Source organism: Dipodomys merriami, unplaced genomic scaffold (assembly GCF_024711535.1).
Source record: "Dipodomys merriami isolate MVZ:Mamm:240054 unplaced genomic scaffold, mDipMer1.0.p SCAF_59, whole genome shotgun sequence".
Taxonomy (NCBI): Eukaryota; Metazoa; Chordata; class Mammalia; order Rodentia; family Heteromyidae; genus Dipodomys; species Dipodomys merriami.
In genome coordinates, this window is record NW_027206168.1 from 7,467,031 (window position 1) to 7,494,708 (window position 27,678).

General features: G+C 37.1%; 1 protein-coding gene across 6 annotated transcripts; it reads right to left on the minus strand.

Moving 5' to 3' along the window:
• Nucleotides 1-1,395: 1,395 nt before the first annotated feature.
• Nucleotides 1,396-27,385, minus strand: Aspa (aspartoacylase). 6 transcript variants are annotated; one of them, XM_070001775.1, is made up of 7 exons: nucleotides 27,341-27,385; nucleotides 23,542-23,802; nucleotides 18,528-18,723; nucleotides 16,713-16,806; nucleotides 8,330-8,437; nucleotides 5,064-5,173; nucleotides 1,396-2,769 (listed from the first exon to the last, which is right to left on the minus strand). In XM_070001775.1, the coding sequence occupies exons 2-7, from the start codon at nucleotides 23,775-23,777 to the stop codon at nucleotides 2,572-2,574; spliced, it is 942 nt and encodes a 313-aa protein (XP_069857876.1). In that variant the 5' UTR covers nucleotides 23,778-23,802; nucleotides 27,341-27,385; the 3' UTR covers nucleotides 1,396-2,571. The 6 variants fall into 6 exon arrangements, 5 of the variants coding, with proteins under 5 accessions (XP_069857876.1, XP_069857880.1, XP_069857877.1 ...); XR_011367749.1 differs by lacking the exons at nucleotides 1,396-2,769; nucleotides 27,341-27,385 and adding exons at nucleotides 4,627-4,696; nucleotides 4,851-4,990 and having other exon boundaries at nucleotides 23,542-23,947; XM_070001776.1 differs by lacking the exons at nucleotides 1,396-2,769; nucleotides 27,341-27,385 and adding an exon at nucleotides 2,778-2,992 and having other exon boundaries at nucleotides 23,542-23,948.
• Between the last annotated feature and the right edge of the window lie 293 nt (nucleotides 27,386-27,678).

Sequence of the window (27,678 nt, forward strand, 5' to 3'; positions counted from 1 at the left end):
AAGAATCATCTAGAGCATGGCCAAATGGGGAAGATGCATGAAAGTTGGAGAAAGTTTTGGAGGGAAGAATCAGTCCCAGTGAAAGCATATAACATGAAGGACATTAAGACAGGAAGAACAGGGGCTGGGAAGGTGGCTCAGTGGTAGAGTGCTTGCCTTGCACGCCTGAGGCCCTGCGTTCGATTCTTCAGCACCACATAAGCAAAAAGAAAAAAAAAAGCCGGAAGTGGCACTGTGGCTCAAGTGGTAGAGTGCTAGCCTTGAGCTGAAGAGCTGAGGGACACTGCCCAGGACCAGAGTTCAGGCCCCACGACCGCCCCCCCCCCCCCCAAAAAAAAAAAACAGGAAGAACAGGGAAGGAGATGAGTCCAACAGGGTAAGACCCTAAAGGGCCTTTTGTGAGAGGTGTGGACTTGAATAATGTATGAAGTACACACCATTTACTAGGCACTGAGGTTGCTTTTTTTCATTTATTGATAACCCCCACATGCCTGGTCCTGACCACAGCTGAAAAATATCCCTGCCCCAATGCTCTTTGAGCATCTGTAAACTGATACTTGCACTCTACCTCACTGTAGGTTGGTGCTGCTCTTGGTCCTCCCAGGATGAGGCAGTCATGGCCAGTCAAATAAAACTCCTCGCCACCTTTGCCCATGTTCCCATAGATTTTCTTGACTTCAAGGGCATTACAAGGTTATTTAACTTAATCCTTACAATTACTCCATGAGAGAGGCATTATTATTATTCCCATTCCTATTTTATACACATCCGTAGATTAGAAATAGAAATTAGAAAACACATCCGTAGATTAGAAATAATGCAAATAAAACACAACTCAGGGCTGGGAAGGTGGCTCAGTGGTAGAGCGCTTGTCTTGCATGCATGAGGCCCTGGGTTCTATTCCTCAGCACCACATAAGCAAAAAGAAAAAAGCTGGAAGTGGCACTGTGGCTCAAGTGGTAGAGCGCTAGCCTTGAGCTGAAAAGCTGAGGGACAAGGGACAGCTCCCAGGCCCAGACTTCAGGCCCCACAACCGGACCCCCCCAAAAACAAAAACAAAACAAAACAAAACAAAACACAACTCAAAGTGCCTGAACTGGTGAAGCAATGAGTTATAGACTGAAGAAATATCTAACTAGAAATACTGAAGACTATCAAGACCAACTCAGAGAAAAGAAGACTTAATAAAATAATCCCCAAACTTGCACCTCATAAATTTGTAAATACATTTATAAAAATTGATCGAAGAATAAAGTTTTCTTGCCAGCATTTACATCTGGCAAAAAATGACCCACAGAAAGTGAACTCTGAAATAAAATGAAATGTTAAGAATGGGAGAAGGAAGCTTATAAAACATAACACAGGAAAGCTAATTGACAAAATTTTACTACAATATTCAGAAAAAAGTGTTTATTCTAACAAAATAATTCCATAATGCACAAAATAGATGCTTAAAATTTATAAAGCATTTAATTATGTTCTATTTAACATTGACTATGGATTGAAATTGGCTTAAGGTCATTTACCCTAGAAGAATGAAATACATGCATATATTTCCAGATAATGTTAGTATTTTTGATAAACACATTGGAATTCATGAACAATACACTGGTTCCATTTCTTGGGGCAAAAAACACTCCTTCCTTGACTTCTGTTGCCATAGAGGGAGAAGGAGGTCCTTTTAGAGGATGAGAGAGGGCATGGGCAGGTTTCAGCTGCAGGTATTTGAGGAGAAGAAGCATGGGAAGCCAGGAGTTTCAACACTTAAGAAAGCTTCATGAAAGCTCTTATTTGCAAACTAGAGCCATGAGTCTGGGCCATGTCTCCACTGGCACCCACAGCTCTCTCTAATTGATAGTGGTTACTAGAGATCAGTGACTCCTCAACTTCAGTTGACGATTAGGGTGAGCGAGTCCTTTCAAAATGACAAGTGACAGCTGTTAGAAATATGCCTTTTCCAAATTTTCCACCTTGAGAAGGATGGTTAGAGATAGTAGCTTCTCAAGGGGCATGTGAGATACCGAGTTTCTTGATGTAGTCCTAATTTTTCTTGGACATGTCACCTATAGAAGATTATTTTAAAATCTCCTATAGGTATCCCAAGTATTGTTAAAAGTTTATAGATTGTATATTTAATATAGTCATTAGATATGAAAATTGCAAAAAATAGCAAGCCAAAGCCATTAGTTTCCAGTAGTACTTACATATTACTTAAAACAAACATGAAATACTGTTTCATTTTGTGTTCAAGTTGATAACTTCCATATAGTATTTTTTTCAATTTTATATTTGTTTATGAAGGTTGTTTATGAAGAATGTTAAACTACCAAAATGGGTTGAAATATGAAGCAGACTTCTTTGGAAAGCTATGTACATAGAGTATGATGCTTTTAGAACACACTCGTTAATTTATTCTTTGCTTTAAGAGACTGGTCTGGACGCTTACTGCACAAGAGTCTGGGCTAGGTGCTATGTGGATGGATGTGAAAGGGCACAATCCTGCTCTTGAGGAAATTACAGAGTTGTAGGGCTTTTCAAGATACCCTATAATAAGTGAGCTAGCAGTGATTTCTAGTGGAAAGCATAGCAAACACTTTTTGCATTGAGTGTTAGTTTAGTCGTCTTTGCAAAAGCTTCTTTCTTTTCATAATAAGCGGCCTCATTCACAAATACAGGGTACACAGTACAGTCTCCGCCCAGTGGAATAGTCTTTCCATCAATAGTCACAAACACAGGATCTCCAGGGTGCAATGGTTTCCAGTCTTGATCCTCTCAGGAGACAATTAAGATAAATTACCTTTGGCTTTCTTCCTACTTAAAAATTTTCTGTCAGACTCTACTACAAAGCTAGCATATAGCTATGTATCCTCATATTACATGTGGTGTTAGCTGGAACATTTTGCACCATGATTTGGCCTTTGGACACCAATGTCATAAGACCACAGGATTTCCAGAACAATTGTTCTCCTACTTGGGTGTGCATGCAAATCTCCTGGAAGATTAAAATGCAGATTTTGACTCTATAGATAGTCGGGGTAGTGCCTGAGATTTTGTATTTCTAGCATTTCCCAAGAGCATCAGCTTTTGCCTTACCTGAGAGTTTGTTAACAAAGCAGAATTACAATTCCCACTGCTGACATACTAAATAATATTCTTCATATGAATAATCTGTCAGCAATTCATATGCAGAATAGGAACATAGAAGAAGAAATGTGGAGCTGGGAAGGTCACTCAGTGGTAGAGTGCTTGCCCTGCATGCATAAGGCCCTGGATTCGATTCCTCAGCACCTCAGAAGCCGCAAAAGCCAGAAGTGGTGCTATGGCTCAACTGGTAGAGTGCTAGCCTTGAGCTGAAGAGCTGAGGGACAGCGCCCAGGCCCAGAGTTCAGGCCCCAGACCAAAAAAAAAAAAAAAAAAAAAAAAAGAAAAGAAAAAGAATTGCATCACAGGGATTTTCTCAACCATAGCTGCACATGATAATGACTTGGGATATTAATATGCCCTAACATGGATTACAGGGTCTGACCTAATCTCATCAAATTAGAATTAAAAGAGAGACTTGAAGTTGGGACCTGGTGACTCATACCTGTAATCCTAGCTACTCAGGAGGCTGAGATCTGAACATCAAAGTTCAAAGCCAGAGCCAACAAGAAAGTCCTTGAGAGTCTTATCCACTTAACCACTAAATAAAACTGGAAAAGGAGCAGTGACTTAGTGGAAGAGTGCCAGACTTGAATGGAGAAAGCTAAGGGACAATGGTCCAGGTTCAGTATAGTACAACAGAAAAAAAGAGAATGATGTGATTTTTTAATAATTAAATTGTAATAGTTTTAATGTATTGATTTAAATAAAATTGACATTTAGTAAATTCTTAAATAAAAATTTATTTTAAGATATTGTATAGACTTCTTTATGGATTTATCTGTGCTTTCTTTCATTTCTTCAAAAAATGGATCTCAAAATTTTTCATTGAGCAAAATCCACTTGTTTTTGTGTGTAGTCCTACATGCAATCAGTATAAATAATTAAGCTGGACATGGTGGTGCATGTCAGTAATCTCACATGCTTGGGAGGTAGAAGCAGAAGGATCCTGCCTTGCCATAGTTATTGAAAGCCTATCTTTAAAACAGCAAAGCATATTGGTGTTACTTTTCAAATAAATGAACAGAAATGTATATTAGAAATGCATAACTGACAATGGCCCATGTACATGGAAAAATATAGTATCTACAAAAGCACGGGGTCTAGTTTTATATCTATGTATAAATTTTCAATGTGTCTAATAATTTTAGACTGTTGTGAGTGGCAGATGAAAATAATAAAATATCAGGTGTATAAAAACAACAACAACAAAACAATGGAGCCAGGAACATGGTTCAAGTGGTAGAGAGCTTGTCTAGTATGTATAAGGACCTGTGTTCAATTTCCAGTACTGTAGAAAAAACAAAACAAAATAATGTACCTAAAACATCATTTCATAGAGATCTGTCAAAAAAAGAGATAATTTCACTTCATGTTGCTCATTTATATTTAATATCTAATTTTTTTGTAAGTCTTAGGAATTGAGAAGGTTGGTATGGCCTGTAGAACCACTGGACCAGTGGTTTTCAGCCAGAGGTGTGCCTAGGACCCATGGAGGAAGGTTCCATACGCATATGGCTAGTTCCATTTGCAGAGTCTCATAGTGCAGTGCTGCCTAGAAGTGAACATACCAACATTACTAGATGACTTCATTTGATTCCCTGTCTCTGCTTTGATTAATCAAATCAGAATTGCTGGGGATGGAACCTGGGAACCAGGTATTTTTGTGCCATTACTGAGACTTGAATCCAAGGTTTTAATGCTCTCACCTGGCTCTTTCGCTCAAGGCTGGCTCTCTACCACCTGAGCCACACTGTTGTTTTGGGATTTTTGCTTGTTAATTGGAAATGAATCTCACAGACTTTCTGCTCCGGCTGGGTTTGAACTTCAATCCTCAGATCTCAGCCTCCTGAGTAATGGATTACAGGTGTGAGCCACTGGTGCCCGGCTATTTTCAGTTTTACAAAAGCAGCAAATATTACCTGCAGATTTGGGTGGATGAGGGCAGCAATCTCTCCACTTTCATTCCTGGGATAATCGACCTTGTCCATTATTTTATATACCTCAACAGAACACGGAGGAAATTCTTTTCCTATGGAAAAAATGTATTATTAGCAACTTAAAAAATACCCTATAGCTGGGTGCTTAAGGCTCACATCTATAACCCTGGCTACTTAGGAGGCTGATATTTGAGGAATTGCAGTTCAAAGCCAGCCTTGGCAAGCAAGTACATGAGACTCATATCTCCAATTAATCACTAAAATAGACAGAAGTGGAGCTGTGGCACAAGTGAGAGAGCTCTAGACGAGTAAAAAAAGTTCAGGACTGTGCTCAGGCCCTGAGTTCAAGTCCCAGACCAACACATGCACGTGTCCTGTGTGCGTGCGCACATGCGCGCATGTGCACGCACGCGCGCGCGCGCACACACACACACACACACACACAGAATACTCCTAGAAAGGGAAATAGATACTTTAAAGAAGAACAGCAACAAAACCACAAAGATAGTTAGATAGTTAATAGGAGAATACAACAGGTTTATTTAAATATGTTTCATAAATAAGAAACGAAAAGATGTTCTGGAATTATTCCTCTCAGAACTCTTTCCAGAAATGAACTGATAAACAAAATAGAATTGGAAAAGCCAGTGTGGGAGCTAAAACACTAGGATTGTGAGTCAGGACTTCTGGACTTTATTCTCTTGTCTGTATCACCTTTTCCTCCCATTGCTGTGTAATCTCTAGATGTTCTAGTGGCTTGCTTTCATGTCTTGACTGATGAAGGTTTAGGTTTGCTTCTCTCAGAAATTCTTCCATGAATGCCAGTCAGCTAGGGCTTCTGCCTAGTGGTTCTGTGTGTTCAATACACTAGACATTTGGCTAGTTTGTGAACAGCTTATTCTCAGAATACAGTACTGCCTGGCAGGGGAGTTTAACTTACAAAAAAAAAAAACCATGGCAAATGTCCAGCTCATGTTCTGGACTGGCTTTGCTAATTTCTGACTGCCTTGCTTATGGATTTAGGGTAAGCTGTCAGGCAGCTAAAAGCTGTGTTATGAGATGGCCTCACTCGTATGTCTGGCATCTGGTATGTATGAGTTTTCCATTGTAGAACCTTTCCTTATTCAGCAGGCTCATGTGGATTGACTTAAATCATCATGGTATAGGTTTGGGAGAGCAGTAAGAGAGCAAGTCACAGGTGCAAGTCTTTTGCAAGCCTATTCAGTGGCATAAAAGTCAGATTCAAGGGATAGAGAACTGCTGGGTTTTTGCAGAGACTGAAAGTGGGTTGTTGGAGTTACCACTACTAATGCCTATGGGGGCATACTATGGACTGTGATTTTTAAACTATGTCTGATTGTGGCCTTCTGGGTGGATGTCATTTCTTATCATATCATTGTAGATGCACATTGTTTGAGGATGCTGTATGTGTATGTGGTGACTGTCCCAATCCTGGTTTCAATGTACAGGACAGAACCTGTCCCTAGACTTGGAAGGCAACAGCTGATGTTCAGTTTCTATGACTATGTACCAAAGTCTGCCAACCACAGAAGATCCTGTGCTCACAGGGGCTGCACATCTAAAGTTTAGCAATTACATTCTCTCCAGGCACCAGACTCCACACTAGCACTGTTGCTGCAACGACTTCTTCATGAAATGCTACAACTCAGCCTATTGCTCTTATGCGATGTTGTTACAATTGAAAAGTAAACTTTTCTTATAATTAATAGACTCTATAGTGTGCTTTTTTTAGATATACTGAATAAATAAGAGTTCCACACACCAACTTCTCTACCAGTCTCTATTTACTTGTTAATTATAGAAATATTCAACAAGAATAATGTATTAATGATAATACATGAATATATTAGTCTTGTTGAATAACAGAGTGAGCCTCGTTTATTCCTCTCTTCCTTAGACATTACTGTAATCTGTTGGTGTGTTCAAAAATTTATTGTATATTTTAGTATATATGTATATGTATTCTAGTAAGTGATTATGTATGTATACATATATGTAGGTATGCACGTATTTGTTTTTAAGACAAGTTTTTACTATATAGCCCAGCTAGCCTCAAACTTCTATGTAGTCCAAGCTGGCCTTGAACTCTGTGTCCTCTTGCCTCAGCCTCCCCAGAACTGGGATTATTTACATATGCCACCATGCCCAGTTTAGTAGTATTATTTTAAAGCAAATCAACATACTATATTCTGTGGCCTGCAATTTGTTTTCTTTTAATTATAATGTGTTTTGAATATTATTCCACATTAGTTTATTATAAATTTTAATACCTAATGGACATTTGAGTTATTTTCATTGTTGTACTGTTATGAACAGAGTTGTAATAACCACTCAGTGTATATTTGGGTATACATGTACTTGTGAAACTTCTGGGTCCCACTTGTGCATCTTAATTAGTAAATACTACAAAATTGATCTGTAAAAGGTCTTTAATTTATTTTATTTCTCCAGCAGGTAGCAGGTAATGAGAGTAACTTATCATTGGATTTTAATATTTTCCCAATATAATAAAGAAAAATGTTATTTTAATTTACATTCCTCTGGTTATTTACAATGTTTAACATTTCTTCTTATGTTTATTGGACATTTGTATTTCCTAGTCTTTTTGTGCTTTTTATTTTTATTTTTTAAATTTAAATTTTAATTTTTTGTGAACTTACTGTACAGATTTTTGTGCTTTTTAAAATGACAAGTTATAAGGAAACTTGACTCTGGGTAGCTGCTCTTCTTAAATATCCTACGGTCACTGAAGAATTTCTGAAGTAGAGAAGATTTAAGAAGGGAAGAAGGAGAGAATACAGTCATGAATCAATGTATTTCCTACAAAATTAAGAAAACTGAGAGAAGAGGTGGGTAGGGGAGGGATGAGTGAAAATATTGACATTGATCAAAATATACTGTACTTATTTGTACAATTACTTAAAGACAATAAAAAAGTAAATGTGTCTTATGTAGCACATAAAAAAGCATTTAAGAGTGAGGTTAGGTGGCATATACTTCTAATCTCAGGTCTTGGAAGACTGAGGCGGAAGGATCATAAGTTTGAGGCTAGATGGGCTACATGGTGACACCTTGTTTCAAAAAATAATCTAAGACAAATTTGACCTAGATTCCAATTCCCATTTCAGTGTTTATTGATTAAGTTACACACTCATATATACACACATTCTGATGGCCAAATGATGTTCAAATACACATCAAGAAAATGATTCTCACTCACCACATACCTTCATTAAAATTGTGTATAAAATCAAGAGCATGTTTAATCATTTTTCTCATTTGATCCAAAATATCAGCTCTCAGAACACCTTGAGGCTGGGGACCAACTTCTATACCTAGGTACAGTAGGTGATATAATCAAGTATTAGAACATTCTGTAAAGTGGAACATTTTATTTTATTTATTTTTTCTCTTTTGTGTTGTCAGAATGATGTACAGAGGGCTACAGTTATATAACTAAGGTAATAAATACATTTCTTGTCAAACTTGTTACCCCTTTCTTCATTTTCCTCCTACTTTGCCTCTCCCCCTTCCCCAAGTGGAACATTTTAATATATAAAGATCTAGAATCTCATTGTTAGACACTTTATCAATGGTAAAACATTTAGTATTATAGAAAATATTTGAAATATAGTGTTAGACAATAAAGGAACATTTATATATTCAAATAACACAAATAGCAAATAAAGACTAGGAGAGAATATAGAAAAAACATAGAATTGTGTTTAACTGTGAAGAATTCAGAGACACTTTAAAAAAATTCCTTCAATATTGTCAAAATATCAAAAGTTCATAACATAGTAAAAGAGGTAAACAAAGTTAGGTTGAAAAAGTTAATAGGTGACCACAAAGACAACTGACCAAGACCTAACACTTAGTTTGACAGGAGGAAGGACATCTATTTAGTCTTTGAAATCTAGCTAGATGAGCCACAGTCATGATTTTTGACATGATAAGTGATCTTGAAGCGATTTTTTTGTCCTTAATATAATTCATCCTGATAATATAGTACAACGAATTTAATTTTCTGTAGAAAAAAGTAGTTGTTTAATCTATCTCCAATAAAACGAGTCTGTATTATCAGGTCTATTTCCCATGGTTGTTAAACATGCATCTTTACATCTACAAAACATTCTCTCCCAACCATTTGTCTTGTTCCTTTCCTATTAAAGTCTCCCACAAAGTCAGTGCTCCAATCATTACCGTTTTTAAAATTGTGCCTATACCGGTGCTTGAACTCAGGGCTTAGCTGCTCTCCATTAGCTTTTTTTTTTCTCAGCTTAAAAATTTTTTTTATTGTAAAGATATTGTACAGAGGGGTTACAGTTACATGAGTAGGGCAATGAGTACATTTCCTTTTGAGCATTGTGACTTCCTCCTTTGTTTTTCCCCTACCATCCCTTCCCTCCCCACCTCCCCAACTCCTCCCTTACCCTCCCCAAAATTGTCAAGTTCCTTTTCAACATAGTGTCTTGTACATCTCATTGTTACAATGGACCAACCTGTATCCGTGTTTCAGCATTTTGTTATTTCCCTTCCCCTCACCAAGTTAGAAAAATTTATATACAAGATGCAGGGCACCAGAACCAAATACAGTGAAAACAGGGGTTATACCATTGGGGAAGAATATACAAAAGAAAAAAAATCATAGTACATTGTAAGTACATTAAAAACAACAGCAACAAGGATAGAACCTCTTGTGTTCCTATCTTGAGGTTCATTTCACTTAGCATCATCTTAAATGGTCATAAGTGCATAGCTTTTGAGCCTTTCTACTTGTCTGGTGAGATTATCCTAGACATATACTAGTTATTGCAAATAAGGGAACCAATAGGATCTATGTTTCTTTGGGCCTGGCTTACTTCACTTATATAATTTTTTCCGAATCTTTCCATTTCCTAAAAAATGTGGCGGTGGCATTCTTTTTGATGGAGGCATAGAATTCCATTGTGTGTGTGTGTGTGTGTGTGTGTGTGTGTGTGTGTGTGTGTGTGTGTGTGTGTGTGTGTGTGTGTGTGTGTGTGTATGTGTGTGTATCACATTTTCTTGATCCATCCACCTATCAAGGAGCATCTGGGTTCAACTATGGTGAATAATGCTGTGATAAACATAGTTGTGCTGGTAGCTTTAGTATGTCCTTGTTTATAATCGTTTGGGTAAATGCCCAAAAGTGGGATTGCTGGGTCATAGGGGAGCTCTATGTGTAGTCTTTTACCCTTAGCTTTTTTGTTCAAGGCTGGCAGTTTACACCTCGAGCCACAGTTTCATTTCTGGCTTTTTTGTAGTAAATTGGAGATAAGAGTCTCATGGACTTTTCCTGCCTGAGCTGGCTTTGAACCACAACCTCAAATCTCAGCCTCATGAGTAGCTAGATTTATAGGCATGAGTCACTGGCAGCCAGCCCTTTTTCTATTTTTTTCAAACTTATCATCCAGTATAGTATCATCAATTTTCATTCTCTTTTCTTTTATGCCTTTCCTATTTCTGTTCACAAAACATTACTATTTTTTTTCCTTATCATGATTTTTAAAATTGTTGTGTTTAGCTTCATGTGCCTAGGGACATTTAAGTATATGGTATCATATATGCTGGTAAGGTATGTATCTGTGCATAAGTGATTAGTTAACTGTATTCTTCTGGGTGAAGACCCAACCCCTCCCTATTGGTGCACAGCATCTTGCTTTCTACCTAGGACTGACCATTTCAAACCTCAGTCTTCTCTAAAGACATGAATCCATAGAATACTTGTGGCTGCAGATATTTCAAAATGGCTTAAACTATAATGTAAATCATGTATTTTGTGTAAATTTATTTGTAAAAATGTATTTTACTTTATATCTTATATAAACACACAAAAATTGTGTTCATGGCTATGTCTGCATGTATAGTGTACAAGATGTGGTTTGCCCTATCTCCAAGTTTTGGGACTTCACCGAAGTCTACCTTGGAGAATAGGGCTTCTAAGAGGCCTACTCCTGGAAAAAGGCTGGCAAACCCCTGGGAAAGATGTGTTTCTGTCTTTTCTTTTCCTCATAAGAGTGCCTATTAATCTTTTACTGTTTCTGCTGTTCATCGTACTTACTCATTGTCAACGTTCCCTTATTCAAAGCTCTTTCTTAAGAGTGTTGATGACTCCAATATCTGATGAGTGTCTTAAAAATATGACTAACTCACCAGAGTTAAGTGCTACCCTGAAACCCCTCTTATGGAGGCTAGTAGACAAGCCATAAGCAAATATAAAAGTATTGGGGGTTTCACGAAGTCACTCCAGCAGAAGGAATTATTTGTAAGAGAGTTGCAAGAAGCTCTAGGCGCGGCTAGAACAGAAGGAATGTATGGCAATTGCGGAGATAACTACTTAGGAGAAAGAACTTCCTGTTACTCTCTTTCACTTACTAAGAGACTTGCTAGATCTAGGCCTCCATGACCTTCCTATTAAAGAAGGAACAGGAAAGATCTTATGGGACAATTAAGGCCTCTATAGAAATAAGGTAATGGTTAGATGGTGACAAACATCGAAACCCATTATATTTCTTAGAGATAAGCCGGAAACAAGTGCTTTTCAGGCGACCAGCTGGTGACCACCCAAGAATGAAGCCCTGCAGCAAGATTGTGTAACCTTTTGCCCTTTTCTTATGAAGACTTCTGTTTTAAAAGTTTGTTATCCTCTGCATTAAATCGCACTCAGCACTCAGCATCCACTCCTAAAAAAAAAACAAGATGTGGTTTGCCTATTCCAAATTCCTTCCTCATTACTCCTGTTTATTTATTTATTTATTTATTTATTTATTTATTTATTTGGGGGGGTCCGGTCGTGGGGCCTGAACTCTGGGCCTGGGTGCTGTCCCTCAGCTCTCAGCTCAAGGCTAGCGCTCTATCACTTGAGCCACAGCGCCACTTCTGGCTTTTTTTTTCTTTTTGCTTATGTGGTGCTGAGGAATTGAACCCAGGGCCTCAGGCATGCAAGGCAAGCGCTCTACCACTGAGCCACCTTCCCAGCCCCATTACTCCTGTTTAATAGGATCATAATCTGTTAGGTAGTCAATCTTCAAGTTACATGAACTTCTCTTCAGCTCAAGACTAAATATTGAATGGTTCAACTTAATCATAGTAATTCTGACACTTTGGTGATTGATTGAAGAATGAATGTATGGCCCAGTTATGCCCAAGGTGACAAAATGAAAGAGATGTAGGGTAGTTCTTTAGAGTTTCCTTTATTATATCTTGTCATATTGTTGTATGAATCTTGGAATCACAGTGGACATCACATGCCACAGGGCCACTAAAGACACACCAAATGTGGTAGACCAGAAAGATAAAAGAAACCTAGTCCCTTGTGTTGAAATATTGGGTAAAATAATACATTTATCTTATTGTTATGCCATTTTGGGTTACAAGCAGCCAAAAGTGTTCTATGTATTCTTGTCTTCACAGGGCAAGAGCTGTGGTATTGTGGTATGGTCAGTCCTATTTAGAGAGTAAGAAGCTATTGACAGGTATTCGTGGATGCTTTAATCAGAACAAAAGGTTAGTGAAGTTTTATATTCTCACTGTGAGTGGTTGGGTGGTCATATTTTCTAAGCTAAAAATTATCTTTAATGTAAGATCTTATAGTGCTGTAAATGTTTATGTAGAGTGGCATAGTTGAATGGAGGGAAGGAAAAATGATGATAACAAATTAATGTTGGGTGCCAGTGGCTTATGCCTGTAATCCTAGCTACTCAGGAGGCTGAGATCTGAGGATCATGGCTGAAGGCCAGCCTGGGCAGGAAAGTCCATGAAACTCTTATCTATGATAAACACCAAACAGCCAGAAGTGGAACTGTAGCTCAAGTGATGGTAGCGCAGTAGCCCTGAGCAAAAAACCTTAAGGATAGCACTAAGGCCCTGACTTCAAGCTCCAGGACCAGCACAAAAATAAAATAAGATAAAATAACTATTGAATCTCAAGTGAGATCATTGCCAATCTGAGAAAGTCAAGAGAAGTTGTATCTAGTCATGTTTCTATGTGTGTACATGTATGTGTTTGTGACAGTTCTGGAATGATCATGAGGCTGGTTACAGCAAACTGCTGCTTTCTGGAACAAAGTTTAGTGACTGAGAATGATCCTGTTAAATTTCAACTACTTTGGAATTAGAATGGTCCTTGTAGGTGACTAGTAGAAATAGATGATAGCTTATAGGGGGTAAAGGTCTTAGTGTATTATGAAATGTTGAATCAAAAGCAGTGTCCTTCTGATGTGAAGTGTTTATAATTCAATGGGTAAGTATGCCATAAAAGGACTCCAAATCAAGTTACAGAGAAACAGAGAATGTGTAATATTTCTAATGATTTATAATCAGTAGCAATTATAATTCCTCATATTGAAATGTTTTAAACATTTGACTCTATTTGTCAGGGCTAAAAGTAGCAGCAGATATTTGTTGTAGCTCAGAAGAACATTGGAAAGTAGATCTGTGGCTCAAGTGGTAGAGTGTAGCCTTGAGCACAAATGAGGCTCAGGGACAGTACACAAGCCCTGAGTGCAAGCCCCAGGACTGGCAAAAAACAACATTGACCTTAGGTATCATAGAGCAAAACTGATCTTCAGAGTTTGGAAATCTTAGGGCTGAATAGATGGCCCAAGTGGTAGACTACTTGCCTAGAGAGTAAGAAACTCTAATTTCAGTACTAAAAGAATGAAAAAGAAAAAAAAAAGGTTTGGAAATCCTTTGCTTTTATTTGGTATAAAAAAGAGCCATAATTCTATTCCACATTTATTATTCTTATTGTTGTTGTTATTTTGCTAGAAATCTAATTGAAGTCCTCGTACATGCTAGACAGGTTCTCTTTCACATATCTAGCCCTATCTTACCTTGTTAAGGCTTTAAAAAATTACAACTATGTATCTATCTATATTTGGATATTTAGGCTATATTATGTGCCTATATTTGGATATATTCTCCAATTACATTTGATATTGAATTAATTCACTTAATTATGCAACAAAACATCACCTCTTAAACAACCAGGATTACTTAAAAAGTTTTTCAATTGCTTACATTAGTTACCAACAAATTACTCATTATAAAACTGAGAGGGGAGGGAAGAGATGGTAGGGGAAAAACAAAGGTGGGTATAACAATGCTTGATAGGAAATGGACTCCTTACCTAGCTCATAAACTGTAACTCCTTTGTACAGTATCTTTACAAAATATATATGTCTATATATATATTAAGAGAGAAAAAATAGCAATCTTAAGTATGGTGTAGTCTGCAGATGATTAACTCATGAAGGTGTCTCAGGAAGAGTGTGGAATGACTCTGTATTGGCCGTGGTCCCCTCTGTAGTAGTAGTGACCTGGTTGGCTGTTAGTTGTCTCATTAGATACTATTTTTTATATTTATTTATTTATTTATTTATTTATTTATTTATTTATTTATTTATTTATTTATTTATATTATGAAAATACCATACAGAGGGGTTACAATTACATGGGCAAGGTAATGAGTACATTTCTTATCAAGCATTGCTGCCTCCTCCTTTAATTTCTTTTTTTTTTTCCCTTTTCTTTTTTTTTTCCAGTTGGTCATGGGGCCTGAACTTTGATCCTGGGCGCTGTCCCTCAGCTCTTCAGCTCAAGGCAAGCACGCTACCACTTGAGCCACAGCACCATTTCTGGCTTTTTTTTTGCTTATGTTGTCCTGAGAAATTGAACCCAAGGCCTCATGCATGTAAGGCAAGCACTCTACCACTGAGCCACCTTCCCAGCCCCTAGATACTAATTTCTTTAAGGGAAAACTACATGGCTTCTTCACCACTACATCCTCAGTACCACAATAAATACCTGTGTAAAGTCTGGAGTAATAATTCTGGGAGTGGAATCAGAGTAGATTCTATATGGAGGCAGTATTTCACTTAAATCTTGGGAATTTGTCATTTGAACAACTGAACAATAATAACAAAGGTGATTATATGAACAAAGCAGAAAGCTACTCAAAGAAGCTAAGGAAATTAAGTACAGTTAGAGCCTGCCTCAAGTTAATGTGCTTCTTACCTGTCAGTCAAACATTATGGTAAGCAAGACAGCTATAATTTTTCTTGTGTGGTAACACTAGGGCTTGAACACAGGGCCTCTTGCTCTCTCTTTTGGCATTTTTCCCTCATGGCTTGTGCATTACCACTTCATCCACACTTCTAGCCTAACTTTTTTTCTGGTTAATTGGGAGGCTTTCAGACTTTTCTGCCCAGGCTGTCTTTGAATGGCAATTCTCAGATCTCAGCTCCTAAGTAGCTTGGATTACAGGATTACAATCATTGGCATCTGGTGCATGAATATTTTTAAAAAATTATTTTCTTGTCAGGAACCAGTAATCCTACCTACTGAGGCTGAGAGCTAAGGATTTCAGTTGGAGGCCAGCCCAGGCAGGAAAATCCATGAGACTCTTTTTTTTTTTTTTTTTTTTTGGTCTTGGGTTTTGACCTCTGGGCCTGGGCACTGTCCCTCAGCTCTTCAGCTCAAGGCTAGCGCTCTACCACTTGAGCCACAGTGCCACTTCTAGCTTTTTCTGCTTATGTGGTGCTGAGGAATTGAACCCAGGGCCTCATGCATGCAAGGCAAGCACTCTACTACTAAACCACATTCCCAGACTCTTTTTTTTTTTTTAAATTAAGGTTTTTATTCTGAGAATACTGTACAGAGGAGGGGTTACAGTTACATGAACAAAGTAATGAGCACATTTCTTATCAAGCATTGTTATCTCCTCCTTTGTTTTTCCCCTACTATCCCTTTCCTTCCATCTCCACAACTACACTCCTCCACTCCCCCCCATGCCCTAATCACACACCCCGCCTAAATTGTAAAGTTCATTTTTCAACATAGTGTCTTGTATATTTCATTGTTGCAGTGGGTCAATATGTATCCCTGTTTAAACAAGTTGTTTTTTCCTTTCCATCCCCCAAATTATACCATCATCAAATACAGTGAGAACAAGGGTTATATTGTGGGGAAGGGACATACAAAGCAACAACAAAAAAAATCACTTGGTACCTTATAAATACGTTAGAAGCAATAGCAAGAAAGAAAAAACCATTTGTGTCCTTATATTGGGGTTCATTTCACTTAATATCATCTTATCTGACCTTTTCTGCTTGTCTCAGACATATATTAGTTATTGCAAATAAGGGAAACCATGTTTATTGCAGCACTATTTACCATAGCTTGATATGGAACCAACCTAGATGCCACTCAGTAGATGAATGGATCAAGAAAATGTGGTATATAAACAAAATGGAATTCTATGCCTCCATCAGAAAGAATGACATTGCCCCATTTGTTAGGAAATGGAAAGATTTGGAAGAAATTATATTAAGTGAAGTAAGCCAGGCCCAAAGAAACATAGGTCCCATAGTTTCCATGTGACTATTATCTCCAATTAGCCACCAGAAAACTGGAAGTGGCGCTGTGGCTTAAAGTGGTAGAGCGCTAACGTTGAGTGAATAAAGCTCAGGGAAGGTGCCCAAGCTCTGAGTTCAAGCCCCAAAACCAACAAAAAAAAAATAAGAAAAATTATTTTCTCAGAATTTCACATAGGACAAACTTTATTCACCACTAGGAAATATGACTTACCAACAGGATGCTTGGCTATAGAACGAGTAGTTGCATATTTGAGGGAAGGATGTTCAATAAGATATACATAGCAAGGTAATGGAGCCAAAGAAGTCTGAAAAAAATTTAAAATGCATTTCTTACTATATAAACAACATATGCCATTACTGTTAGTAATGTCTTCAATATATTTTACTTTACCTATTAATATTAGCCAGAGAGCTTTATGAAACACACTGTGAAACCCACAGCTTGGAAAACACATGAACCAATTATATATAAAATCAGATTATATATTGCTTTTTAAATGAAATGTACACAATAATTCTCTAACACAATGGTTAAAGAATATGTAATAAATTTCCCTTCCAAATAGATTCAGTTATTTTTGGTAACCTTGCTACTTAGTGTAGTATTGGTCTCTTAAAGAATATTATTTTTTTTCTGGAAGTCCAGGTTTTTACAGATGTTGGGTGATTCCTCTCTTCTGCTTCTAAGAATTTGAGCCAGGCCTCTTGGTTTTGGTAATATAAGCCATGCTACTTCCATGTTGGGAACCAAAGCATCAAGCTTTCTTCTCAAATGACAGCTGCATGATCTCCCATTTTCTTTAGAACCACTATCTAGTTATTGTCAAAACTCAAGAGAAATCAATATAATAAACTTTATATAGGCTGCTATGTTGAATACTTCATTAGTACACTAATTACATAAAATGAGCAGTAAGATTTGGGAAGATTAATTCCTTTTTTTTTTCCTGCCAATCCTGGAGCTTGAACTCAGGGGCCTGGGTGCTGCTCTTGAGCTTATTTGCTCAAGGCTATAGCTCTACTACTTGAGCCACAGCTCTACTTTGGGCTTTTTTTGGTGGTTAATTGGAGATAAGGGTACCCATGGACTTTCCTACTTTGGCTAGCTTCAAATTGTGATCCTTAGATTCTCTTGAATGGTGAAGATTACAGAATGGTATGAGCCACTAAAGCCTGCCACAATTAGTGTCTGGTCTAAGTTTCTAATAGATAAGAAAGCCAAGATGTGAACTTGCATTCTCCTGGCTACATGGATCAACCTTTTCTAGTAAATTGTACTAGTTTTCAGGAAGGAAGGATGTCTACTATATAGAAATAAACACACAATCCATTATTTGTATTTCTGCTCCATTATTTTTTCTTTTTCCCTTTCTTTCTTTCCTTCTTTCTTCCTTTCTTTTTGTTGGTCATGGGGCTTGAACTCTGGGCTTGGGCACTGTCTCTCAGCTCTTCAGCTCAAGGTGAGTGCTCTACCACTTGAGCCACAGCGCCACTTTCAGCTTTTTTTTCTGTTTATGTGATGCTGAGGAATCGAACCCAGGGCTTCAGGCATGCGAGGCAAGCACTCTACCACTGAGCCACCTTCCCAGCCCCTGCTCCATTATTTTTTCTAGCAAGTTTTCTTTAGCTTTAGGCACTGGGTTACTGATACTGTCATCTCACAGATTTCTGAGGCCTAAAATAATGAACTACATGAAGTGTGTACTGAAAGATCAGACATACATTTGGGAGTATCTGGATTAAATGGAGATAAGGGCAAGGCTAAAAACTTGTTATCACTGGTTTTTTTAACCAACATTAAATGATACTTCCTTGAACTTTGCCTGAGTGTTGTCCCTGAGTTCTTTGGCTCAAGACTACCACTTTGAGCCACAGCACCACTTCCAGTTTTTGAGTGGTTCATTGGAGATAAGTGTCTCAGGGACTTTCTTACCAAACCTGGCTTTGAACCACAATCCTCACATCTCAGCCTCCTGAGTAGTCTCATGCTAACTTATAAATTAAAAATTAAAAATTGACATTTTACCTTAATATAATGAAACATCTGAATTAAAAAGTCATTCCTGGAATCTTCAAGAATAAGAGTACATCCCATGTTAGAAGTAGTGTTATGAAGGTCAAAAATAATGTCATAGGAATTTTCACTATTTTTCGGACCAAATAAATGATTTATTTCTTGAGCCCTTCTCACTTCATATGGCAAATCTTCAGAAACTTTTTTGCTGTTTTGAGCAGAAAGGAAAAGATTAACAATGTCTGTGGCTAAGATAACATAACTATACAATAAGTTGACAGTGTAAAAGAATGGTTGCTATAGTTTTAAGATGAAAAAGCTGTAAGAGCTGGGTGCCAGTGGCTCATGCCTGTAATCCTTGCTACTCAGGAGGCTGAGATCTGAGGCTCGCAGTTCAAAGCCAGCCTGGGCAGGAAAGTCTGTGAGACTCTTATCTCCAATGAACCACCAGAAAACTAGAAGTAGCGCTGTGGTAGAGTGCTTGCTTTGAGCTGAAGAGCTGAGGGACAGTGCCCAGGACCATAGTTCAAGCCCCACAACTGAAAAAAAAAATCTGTGAGAGAAGGAAAAACATATCTGAAACATTTATTTATTTATTTATAAGGTTGATACTGGGGCTTGAACTCAGGGATTTGAGCTTTTGCATAGCTTTTGTACTCAGGCTAGAGCTCTACTACTTGAGCCACACATCCACTTGTAGCTTTTTACAGACTATTTTTGAGACAAGCGACTCTCAGATTTGTCTGCCTGGACTGACTCTGAACTTCAATTCTCAGATCTTAGCCTCTTGAATAGTGAGGATTATAGGTGTGAGTCACCAGTATCTACCATACCTAAAACCTTTATAAATTAAACAATATACTTCTTTCTCTAATTGATTCTACATAACTAATATCATTTTGGCAGGGTTACAAAATGATAGGTTCATGTATATGGCATGTCACAGGTAGAACATTTCAAACAATTTATCATTTAACTTCAATCCCAAGCAAATGTTATATATTAATTTGATTAACAGTTTCTTAGTAGTTATAGTAGGCTAGATATATTTGTGGGAAAATGCCATTGAATGTACATTTCCTCTTTTCTGTAGCTAAATTGAGTGAACAAAACAGCCAAGCTTAGGTGCTCACATCATCTTAATTACATTTTTTGTGCCTATCTTGTGGCTTAAACTCAGGGCCTGTCCCTGAGCTATTTTGCTCAAATTAGCACTCAACCTCTTGAGCTACAGCTCTACTTCCAGCTTTTTGGTGGTCAATTGGAAAAGGCTCATGGACTTTTCCTACCTGGATTGGCTATGAACCTTAATCCTCAGATCTCAGTCTTCTGAGTAGCTAGGATTATAGGTTAAATAACCCATGCCAGGCCTTAACTGAATATTTTAAATTGAGATCTAATTAGATACATACATATGTATATTTTTCTGTGGTGAGGGTTAGTACGTTAATGATTATCATTATGCTCTTAAATGGATCCCTATTCATCTTTTCCTCACCTCTGGCAATGGTTAGGATAATTTTAAAATTACTGTGCATGACAATACCTTAAATTTATTTTTCCTTATGACATTATTACAATTTCATATAGTTCAATTTATTCAATGCCTTGGTAATTTTGCTTGTATTTTCAAGGGGTTGATTTATATCTAAGTATTTCTTCTTTGGAATGCAATCAAGAATAAGGAGCAACAATTCTGGGACTATAGAAGAAGCTTGTGGAACTGATGAAATTATAGAGCTATTGAACCAGTCTGGGTCTGTCTGCCATTGGACTTATTCTTATGACCAAGAATTTCTTATTTGCTTAAGCTACTATTCTTGTGGTTTTATTTGCAACCAGACATGATTACTAATGTAATATCTATTTATCTATCTATGTGCATTTAAAAGTTAATAGAACAAGCCCATGAGGTCACCCCATAAATATTTACTTCTACAATGGTCTATCTCATTTGAGTAATGGTCCTATTTCCTACTAAGTTGCTCAGAGTCAAGGTTTAGAATTTTGAAAGACTATGGACACCTTTCACTTCCCATCTCTAGAGTTTAGGTATTATTGGAAGAATCCTAAAGAATGAGGCTGAAAGAATAGACAGGGATTAGATTCTAAAGGACATCACTAAATTACATATACTCTTTAAAGGAATTGTGTGTGTGTGTGTGTGTGTGTGTGTGTGTGTGTGTGTGTGTGTGTGTGTGTGTTTATGCTGGTCCTGCAGCCTGAACTCAGGGCCTGGGTACTGTCCTTGAGCTTTGGCTAGTGCTATACCACTGGAACCACAGCTCCACTTCTGTCTTTTGGTGATTAATTGGAGATAAGAGTCTCATGGACCTCCTGCTCAGGCTGGCTTCAAACCATGATCCTTAGATCTTAGCCTCTTGATTAGCTAGGATTACAGGCTCAAGCCATTAATGCCTGATGGATGGAAATTTTAAGGGAATTTCAGCAATGGAAGAATGTAGTTGCATGTTTGGATGATACTTGTAGCTAGCATATGGATGATGGATGGCAGGAAGAATTGGAATAAAACTGGAAACAGAAATCCTATCAGAGGCTATTTTAACTGTCCACAGAAAAAATAAACTAAGGTAATGACAAGAAGACTACCTTTGTGAGATTCTTGTAAAGAATACTTGAAAGAGCAGAGTGTTGGTGGTTCAGACCTATAATCCTAGCAATTAAGGAAGCTGAGCTCTGAGGATCAAGGTTCAAAGGTAGCCTGGACAGATAAATATGTGAGACTGTTATCTTTAGTTAACTAGCAAAAAAGCCATGGGGCAGGGGAAGGTTTGGCTGAGTGAGAATCTAAAGCCCTGAGTTCAAGCGCCAGTACCAGCATCAAAAGAAAAAGTACTTGGGAGCACTTACTGATCCACTAAACATGAGAGTTGAACACAAAGACTCTAAGAGGATTTCTATAGGTGATTTTTGTGGGTAATGGTGCCATCATTGAAGTAAGAATTCTAGGAAAATTAGTAAATTTGGGAGAGGGCTAATAGAGAGATGGACTGGTTTATTTATCTCATTTTGAAAGCTACCCTTTGAGAGAACTGTCTAGCCTGTGAGTAAAGAATAAGAAAGAAGCCGGGTGCTGGTGGCTCATGCCTGCAATCCTAGTTACTCAGGAGGCTGAGAGCCAAGGATCGTGGTTCAAAGCCAGCCTGGGCAGGAAAGTCTGGAAACTCTCATCTCCAATAAACCACCAGAGAACCGGAAGTGGCACTGTAGCTCAAGTAGTAGAGTGCTCGTCTTGAGCTAAAGAGCTGAGGGACAGCTCTCAGTCCCAGAGTTCAAGCCCCATGACCGACAAAAAAAAAAAAAAGAATAAGAAAGAATGTGATTTCAATTTAAAATATTGCTGTCATTGAAAGGCATGACATTGGTTGTTTATAATAAGAAAACCCAGTCTGTTCCAGAGTTATTTGGGAAATTAATATGCTGATTAAAAGTTATTCTTAGCTGGCACTGTGGCTCATACTTGTAATCTTAGCTCCCCAGAAGGCTGAGATCTGAGGATAGTGGTTCAAAGCCATCCTGGGCAGGAGAGTCTGTGAGACTTTTATCTCCAATTAACTACCAAAACCCAGAAGTAGAGCTGTGGCTCAAGTGGTAGAATGCTATCCTTGATCAAAAAAGCTCAAGGACAGCACCCAGGCCCTGAGTGCAAGCCCCAGGATCTGCATGCACACACACACACACACACATACACACACACACACATTTACACTCATGTTATTCTTATTTTATATTCCATATGCATATATGGAAATACCAAAAAGGAGCAGGAATAAACAGTAAAAAAAAATAATGTATTTAAAAAGTAAGAGTTATTCTTCAAAAATTTTACTTGTAATATATGAGTTAGTTAATAGCTATTTTATGCTAATGAACATTAGCAATGTGGATATAATCATAAAGATACACCTATAAAGATGTTGAATTTCTGAAATTATGAATTTCTCAAATTATGATTTGACACACAAAGTATGGCTACTGTATAATTTCTCTGGAAAGCATATATATATATATATATATATATATATTTGTGCTAAAAGAAGCATTTATTGTTTGTTCTGAAGTGAGATTAAACCTAAGGAATTCTTAAACTCCAACTAATGCTTATTAGAAAGCAAGTAAGTAAATGAAGCAGTACATTTAGTTGTTACAATGTCTTATATCATAGCTAGTAACCTGTCAACCCTTTGAGGATAAAAACCATTTTATGCTTCCACAGTGTTTGACACAGAATAGATGTTTAATTCTTTTAGGTAAATGAAAGAAGTAGCAAAAGGCTTATGTCATAGCAGCTACTGTTATGTAAACAAAGGCAATATAATTAGCAAGTAACAAACCAGACTATTATTATTATATACACTGTCCACAGTGTATTGTAAATCAGCTATAATTCAAATGCAGAAAGTTCAAGGAAAACGTTTTTAGCATTCATTATTCTCATCTGCAGCAATCCACAATCGGAGATAAATATATCTGCTCCTCAGGCCACAGAGTAGTTTTCTGGCAATGGATACTTAGTCTTGCTTTCATTCAACAAATGTTAATTTAAACATCACCCTTTTAACAACTAGGACTTTATGGATATCATAAACATAGTTGTAAGAAAAGATAGCACTGAATTCTTTAAAATGCTAACAAACATGTACATGAGCAGAGTAGTCAAACACTAATTTAGTGAAAAGTGTTATTAAATCTGTGTCTTTAAAGATATGATTTTAAATAACAGACTTTGCCATTTATTTTCTTAAATTTTTTGGACTTCATTTAAAAACAAAACAGTGAAGAATAGCCAATGCTTTAAAAAGTCTGTGAAAGGGCAAACAAATGCCCAGTTTTGTTAATTGTGTAATTCACAATGCAGCATCAATAAAGTGAAAGTGATTTTATTCACTACAGCCATGATATTTATGAACATGGATATTGATCATATGCATATGTAAGCTCACTTTCAAACACCTACCACTTTTCCCACACGTATAGTCACACACAATACAAAACAAAATCTTACCCAAGATTTTCAAAGTCAAAAGCACGATTCAGGTCACAGTCAATGTATCTGGTACACTTCTCCACTGCTCTTGGGTTGGTAATAAAGGGTTTCACTTCCAAACCTGTTCTCTGAATTTCAGCACCATTCTCTAGCCAGTGCTTAACTAGAAATACTCCTGTTAGCTCATTTCCATGAGTTCCTCCAAAGATGGCGATCTTTTTTATAGGTTCTTCAGTGAAGTCACAAGAGGTCATTTTACTATGCAATTTTCTCTGATTTCTACAATTCAGAAGAGAGGAGATTAAAGAATGCTTATTTTCCCAAGAAAAGTTTAGAAACTTAGGTCTAAATGAGACATTAGCCAAAGTGAAAAGCACAGACAGATTTCCCTTAAGTGGAATATCTAAAAAGTTTTCTGTTACAAGTTCTGAGCCCTGTTTATTATATGGGCACTTCCTTCTGTAGTCCTGCCCTTTACCATATTTGGGTTAAAATATGCAAAGATAAACTAGAGCTACAGCTGTTAACTTCTAACTCCCTCAGATGGTCAGAAGATCTAAGTACAACAACAAATCAGGATCTCCTACTAATAAAAAAAAATGCTGTTGTTTTCTCTTCATCTAGAATGTAACCCAATGGAACTTTCAAGATTTTGTTTTGAAATAATGAGGACATTTTATACATTCCTATTTCCCCCTCCCCCAAATTTTAAAAAGTGGCACAGTAGTGTTTTTGGTCAGTTGTGGGGCTTGAACTCTGGGCTTGTATGCTATCTATCCCTCAGCTCTTCAGTTCAAGGTTAGTGCTCTACCACTTGAGCCACAGTGACACATCCAGTTTTTGGTGGTTTATTGAAGATAGAGTCTCATGGACTTTCCTGCCCAGGCTGGCTTTGAACCACAATCCTCAGATCTCAGCCTCCTGAGTAGCTAGGATATAGGCATGAGTCACCAGCGCCCAGCACATTAGTGTTTATGTTTGCATTAACATTTAAGAACATTGCTTTTCATAATATGAGGGCATTTGAGTTTCATCTCTATTAAGAACAAAAGGTTGAAGTCCAGAGGTAGCCTTGTGAAACAGTAGCCAAAGGCACAAGGACCTAAGACCTAACTAGTGATTGCTGGGACTTAAAACAGTTATAAACACAATGCATCCTGATCAGTGTCACTCCTTCAACATTCCCACCCCCCCTTCAACCCACACCTTCCTTTACTTTTCTTAGTTTTGTGCTATATACAATGAATTCTTGCCTTCATTCTCTCCCTCTTTCCCCTTCATTCATTTTCCTTTCTCCCCTTAGCTCTCCGCCGCACTTGGATGTACCCATTTCCTGGTGTTGATTTTGTTGAGCTTTGACCTACAGGCCATAGAAAACTTGACTAAGAAGAGAAGTGACCCAAATAAGTAATATCAGAGATGAAGATGGAAACATCACAACAGTATCAGGTAAAATTTAGGAAATTATAAGGGAATCCTTTACAAGCCTCTATGGCAATAAATTGGAGAATCTGGCAGAAGTGGATACATTCCTAGAGAAAATAAATACATTGAAACTGAGCGAAGACATAAACCAACTAAACAGATCCACCACAAGTAAAGAAATTGAATTGGCAATAAAAGACCTCCTTTCCAAGAAAAGCCCAGGATCTGACGGCCTCACAGCCAAATTCTGAGACCTTTAAAGTAAAACTAACACCAATATTCCTCAAACCCTTTAATGGAGGGATCACTATCAAACTCATTCAATGAAACCACCATTACAGTCCCTAAAGCTGATAAAAATACACCAAGAAAATAGAACTTTAGATCTATATCCTTCATGACCATCAATGTTCAATTTCTCAACAAAATAGGGGCCAATAGAATCTAATAATTAATCAAGGAAATCACACACTATGATTAAGTGGGATTTATCCCAGGGATGCAAAGAGTTCAACATATGTAAACCAATAAATGTAATACAACACATCAACAGAAGCAAGGACAAGAACCACAGGATCACCTCAATAGATGCAGGAAAAGCTTTTCATGATACCCTTTGTGATAAAAGCTTTGGAGAAGTCAGGATGACATGGAGCATTCCTCAATATAATGAAGTCTGTATGTGACAAAACTACAGCCACCATTGTATTTAATAGTGAAAAACTAAAGCCATTTCCCCCAAATCAGGAATGAGACAAAGGATGTCCACTCTTGCCACTGCTCTTAATATAGTCTTGGAATTCCTAGCAGGAGCAATGAAGCAAGAGAAAAACACTAAAGAGGACCCAAATAGGGAAGGAAGAAGTAAAATGATCTCTTTTTATAGATGACATGACCCTGTACTTATCGGACCCTAAAGTATACCTCCCTAGAGTGGATCCAAAACTTTGACAAGGTAGCTGTGCATAAAATAATCCCACAAAAATCATCAGCTTTTCTCTTTGCCAACAACGAGAAGATTGAAACTGAAATCAGGAAAGCAACCCCATTTGCAATTGCCTCGTAAGAAATAAAATACCTAAGAATTAACTTAGGTCAAAAGGTGAAGGACCTCAATAGTAAGAAAAAACTACTTTGAAACATCCTTTCTTTTCTTTTTTTTTGTGTGAAAATTTTTTCTAATTCTGTTTTACTTTCCTTAGAAATCTTGCTTATCCTCTAAAGAAAAACCAACTGGTTGTAATTTTCAAATCCTAAAAATATCTTACAACATACTATATGCATTGACCACATCATATGAGTTTATTTAAATGGCTTCTTTTACAGTCAGCCAGGGATTCTCCACTGGAATGTGCTGTTTGAAAGGGGGTCTTATTAGGGAAGTTTTCCAGAATACTAAGAGGATTACATGCCTTTGAAGAAATGATTCTGAGCCAAATCTGACTTGGTTTCATGCTCAGTCAGCCAGAAAGTCTGATATGTCCAAGTGCTGAAAATACTACATATTAGTAATGCCAGTTACTCATGTTGGACACGAGTAACTGATTACAAGAAAGAGCAGTTTAATTTGTAATGTTTTTCTACATACCTCAGATCAATTTATTCACACATTCACTTTATTAGATAGAATGGGTTAGGTATTAACGTCCCCCCTTGCAGGGATAAAGAAAAGACATGATGAAGTTTTCACAGATACATAAGAGAAAACTAGGCCTGGGACCTATTTTTGTTGATTAAGTCCAGTGTTTTTCAGAGGATAGCAGGAGTACCTCTGTTATTATTGGCCTTTTCTGATGTTCTTATTTTGCTTTTTTAGAATTTATGTAAACAGCCACTACAGTCTGCTCAGGATATGCAAATAAAATACATAATAGAAATATAAGATATGGTTTTAAAATAATATTTACTAAATCAATTTTTATATTCTTTAAAGAAATGCTTGACAAAAATAAAACAAAATGTAAATTTACACACTAAAATTACCGACCTAAGACCTTTGACTTTCTACATACATTAGTGTACACTAAACACTATAGTTGGTCTAGAGATTATAAAAACACAAGTAAATATAAACAGATGACAGTTTTATTACCACTTTAGTTTTAATTCACTATGGCAAATTATTAAATATTCTGGTATGTTTTGTTTCTTTCTTGCTGATTTGCATTTTTTTTGTCTTTCTGTCTTTTGCCCTAGTCTCTCTGTAAGTTCTGCTTCAGTTATTTACTTGTAGCTGGCAGAAATGATTTGCATTCTGAGGCTTGTTTTTATAGAATTTTATCAGGTCAGCATTTTGAAGCACATTTCATAAAGTTTCTGTGACTTGTCCAAATGAGTAACTTATTGGAAAGTTAATGAATTACAACGATCCCCTCCCTCCCCTTGTCCTTACCTTGGTTATTGTAGACAGAGTTTGTCTTCTGTGGAAATCTTTGTTAGAAAAAGAAAGACAGCATTTCCTTAGAACTGGAGCAACAGAGGCTTTTCATACTTTTATACCAAGTTAACTTCCAAAAGACTTTTAACTCCTTGTTTTCCAAAATACACTTGAGGTTTGAACCATACAAAACTATACAACTTACTAGGTTTTTTTGAGAGTTCAGAAAATTGTATTATAGAAAACTCATCACTGTCTCACTACTATTTAATATTTTAAAATACTTAAGAGGAAATAATACTTAGAGTAATAAGTGCAATTACCTTTAGTTATTTCTGTATGGAGAAAGGCTT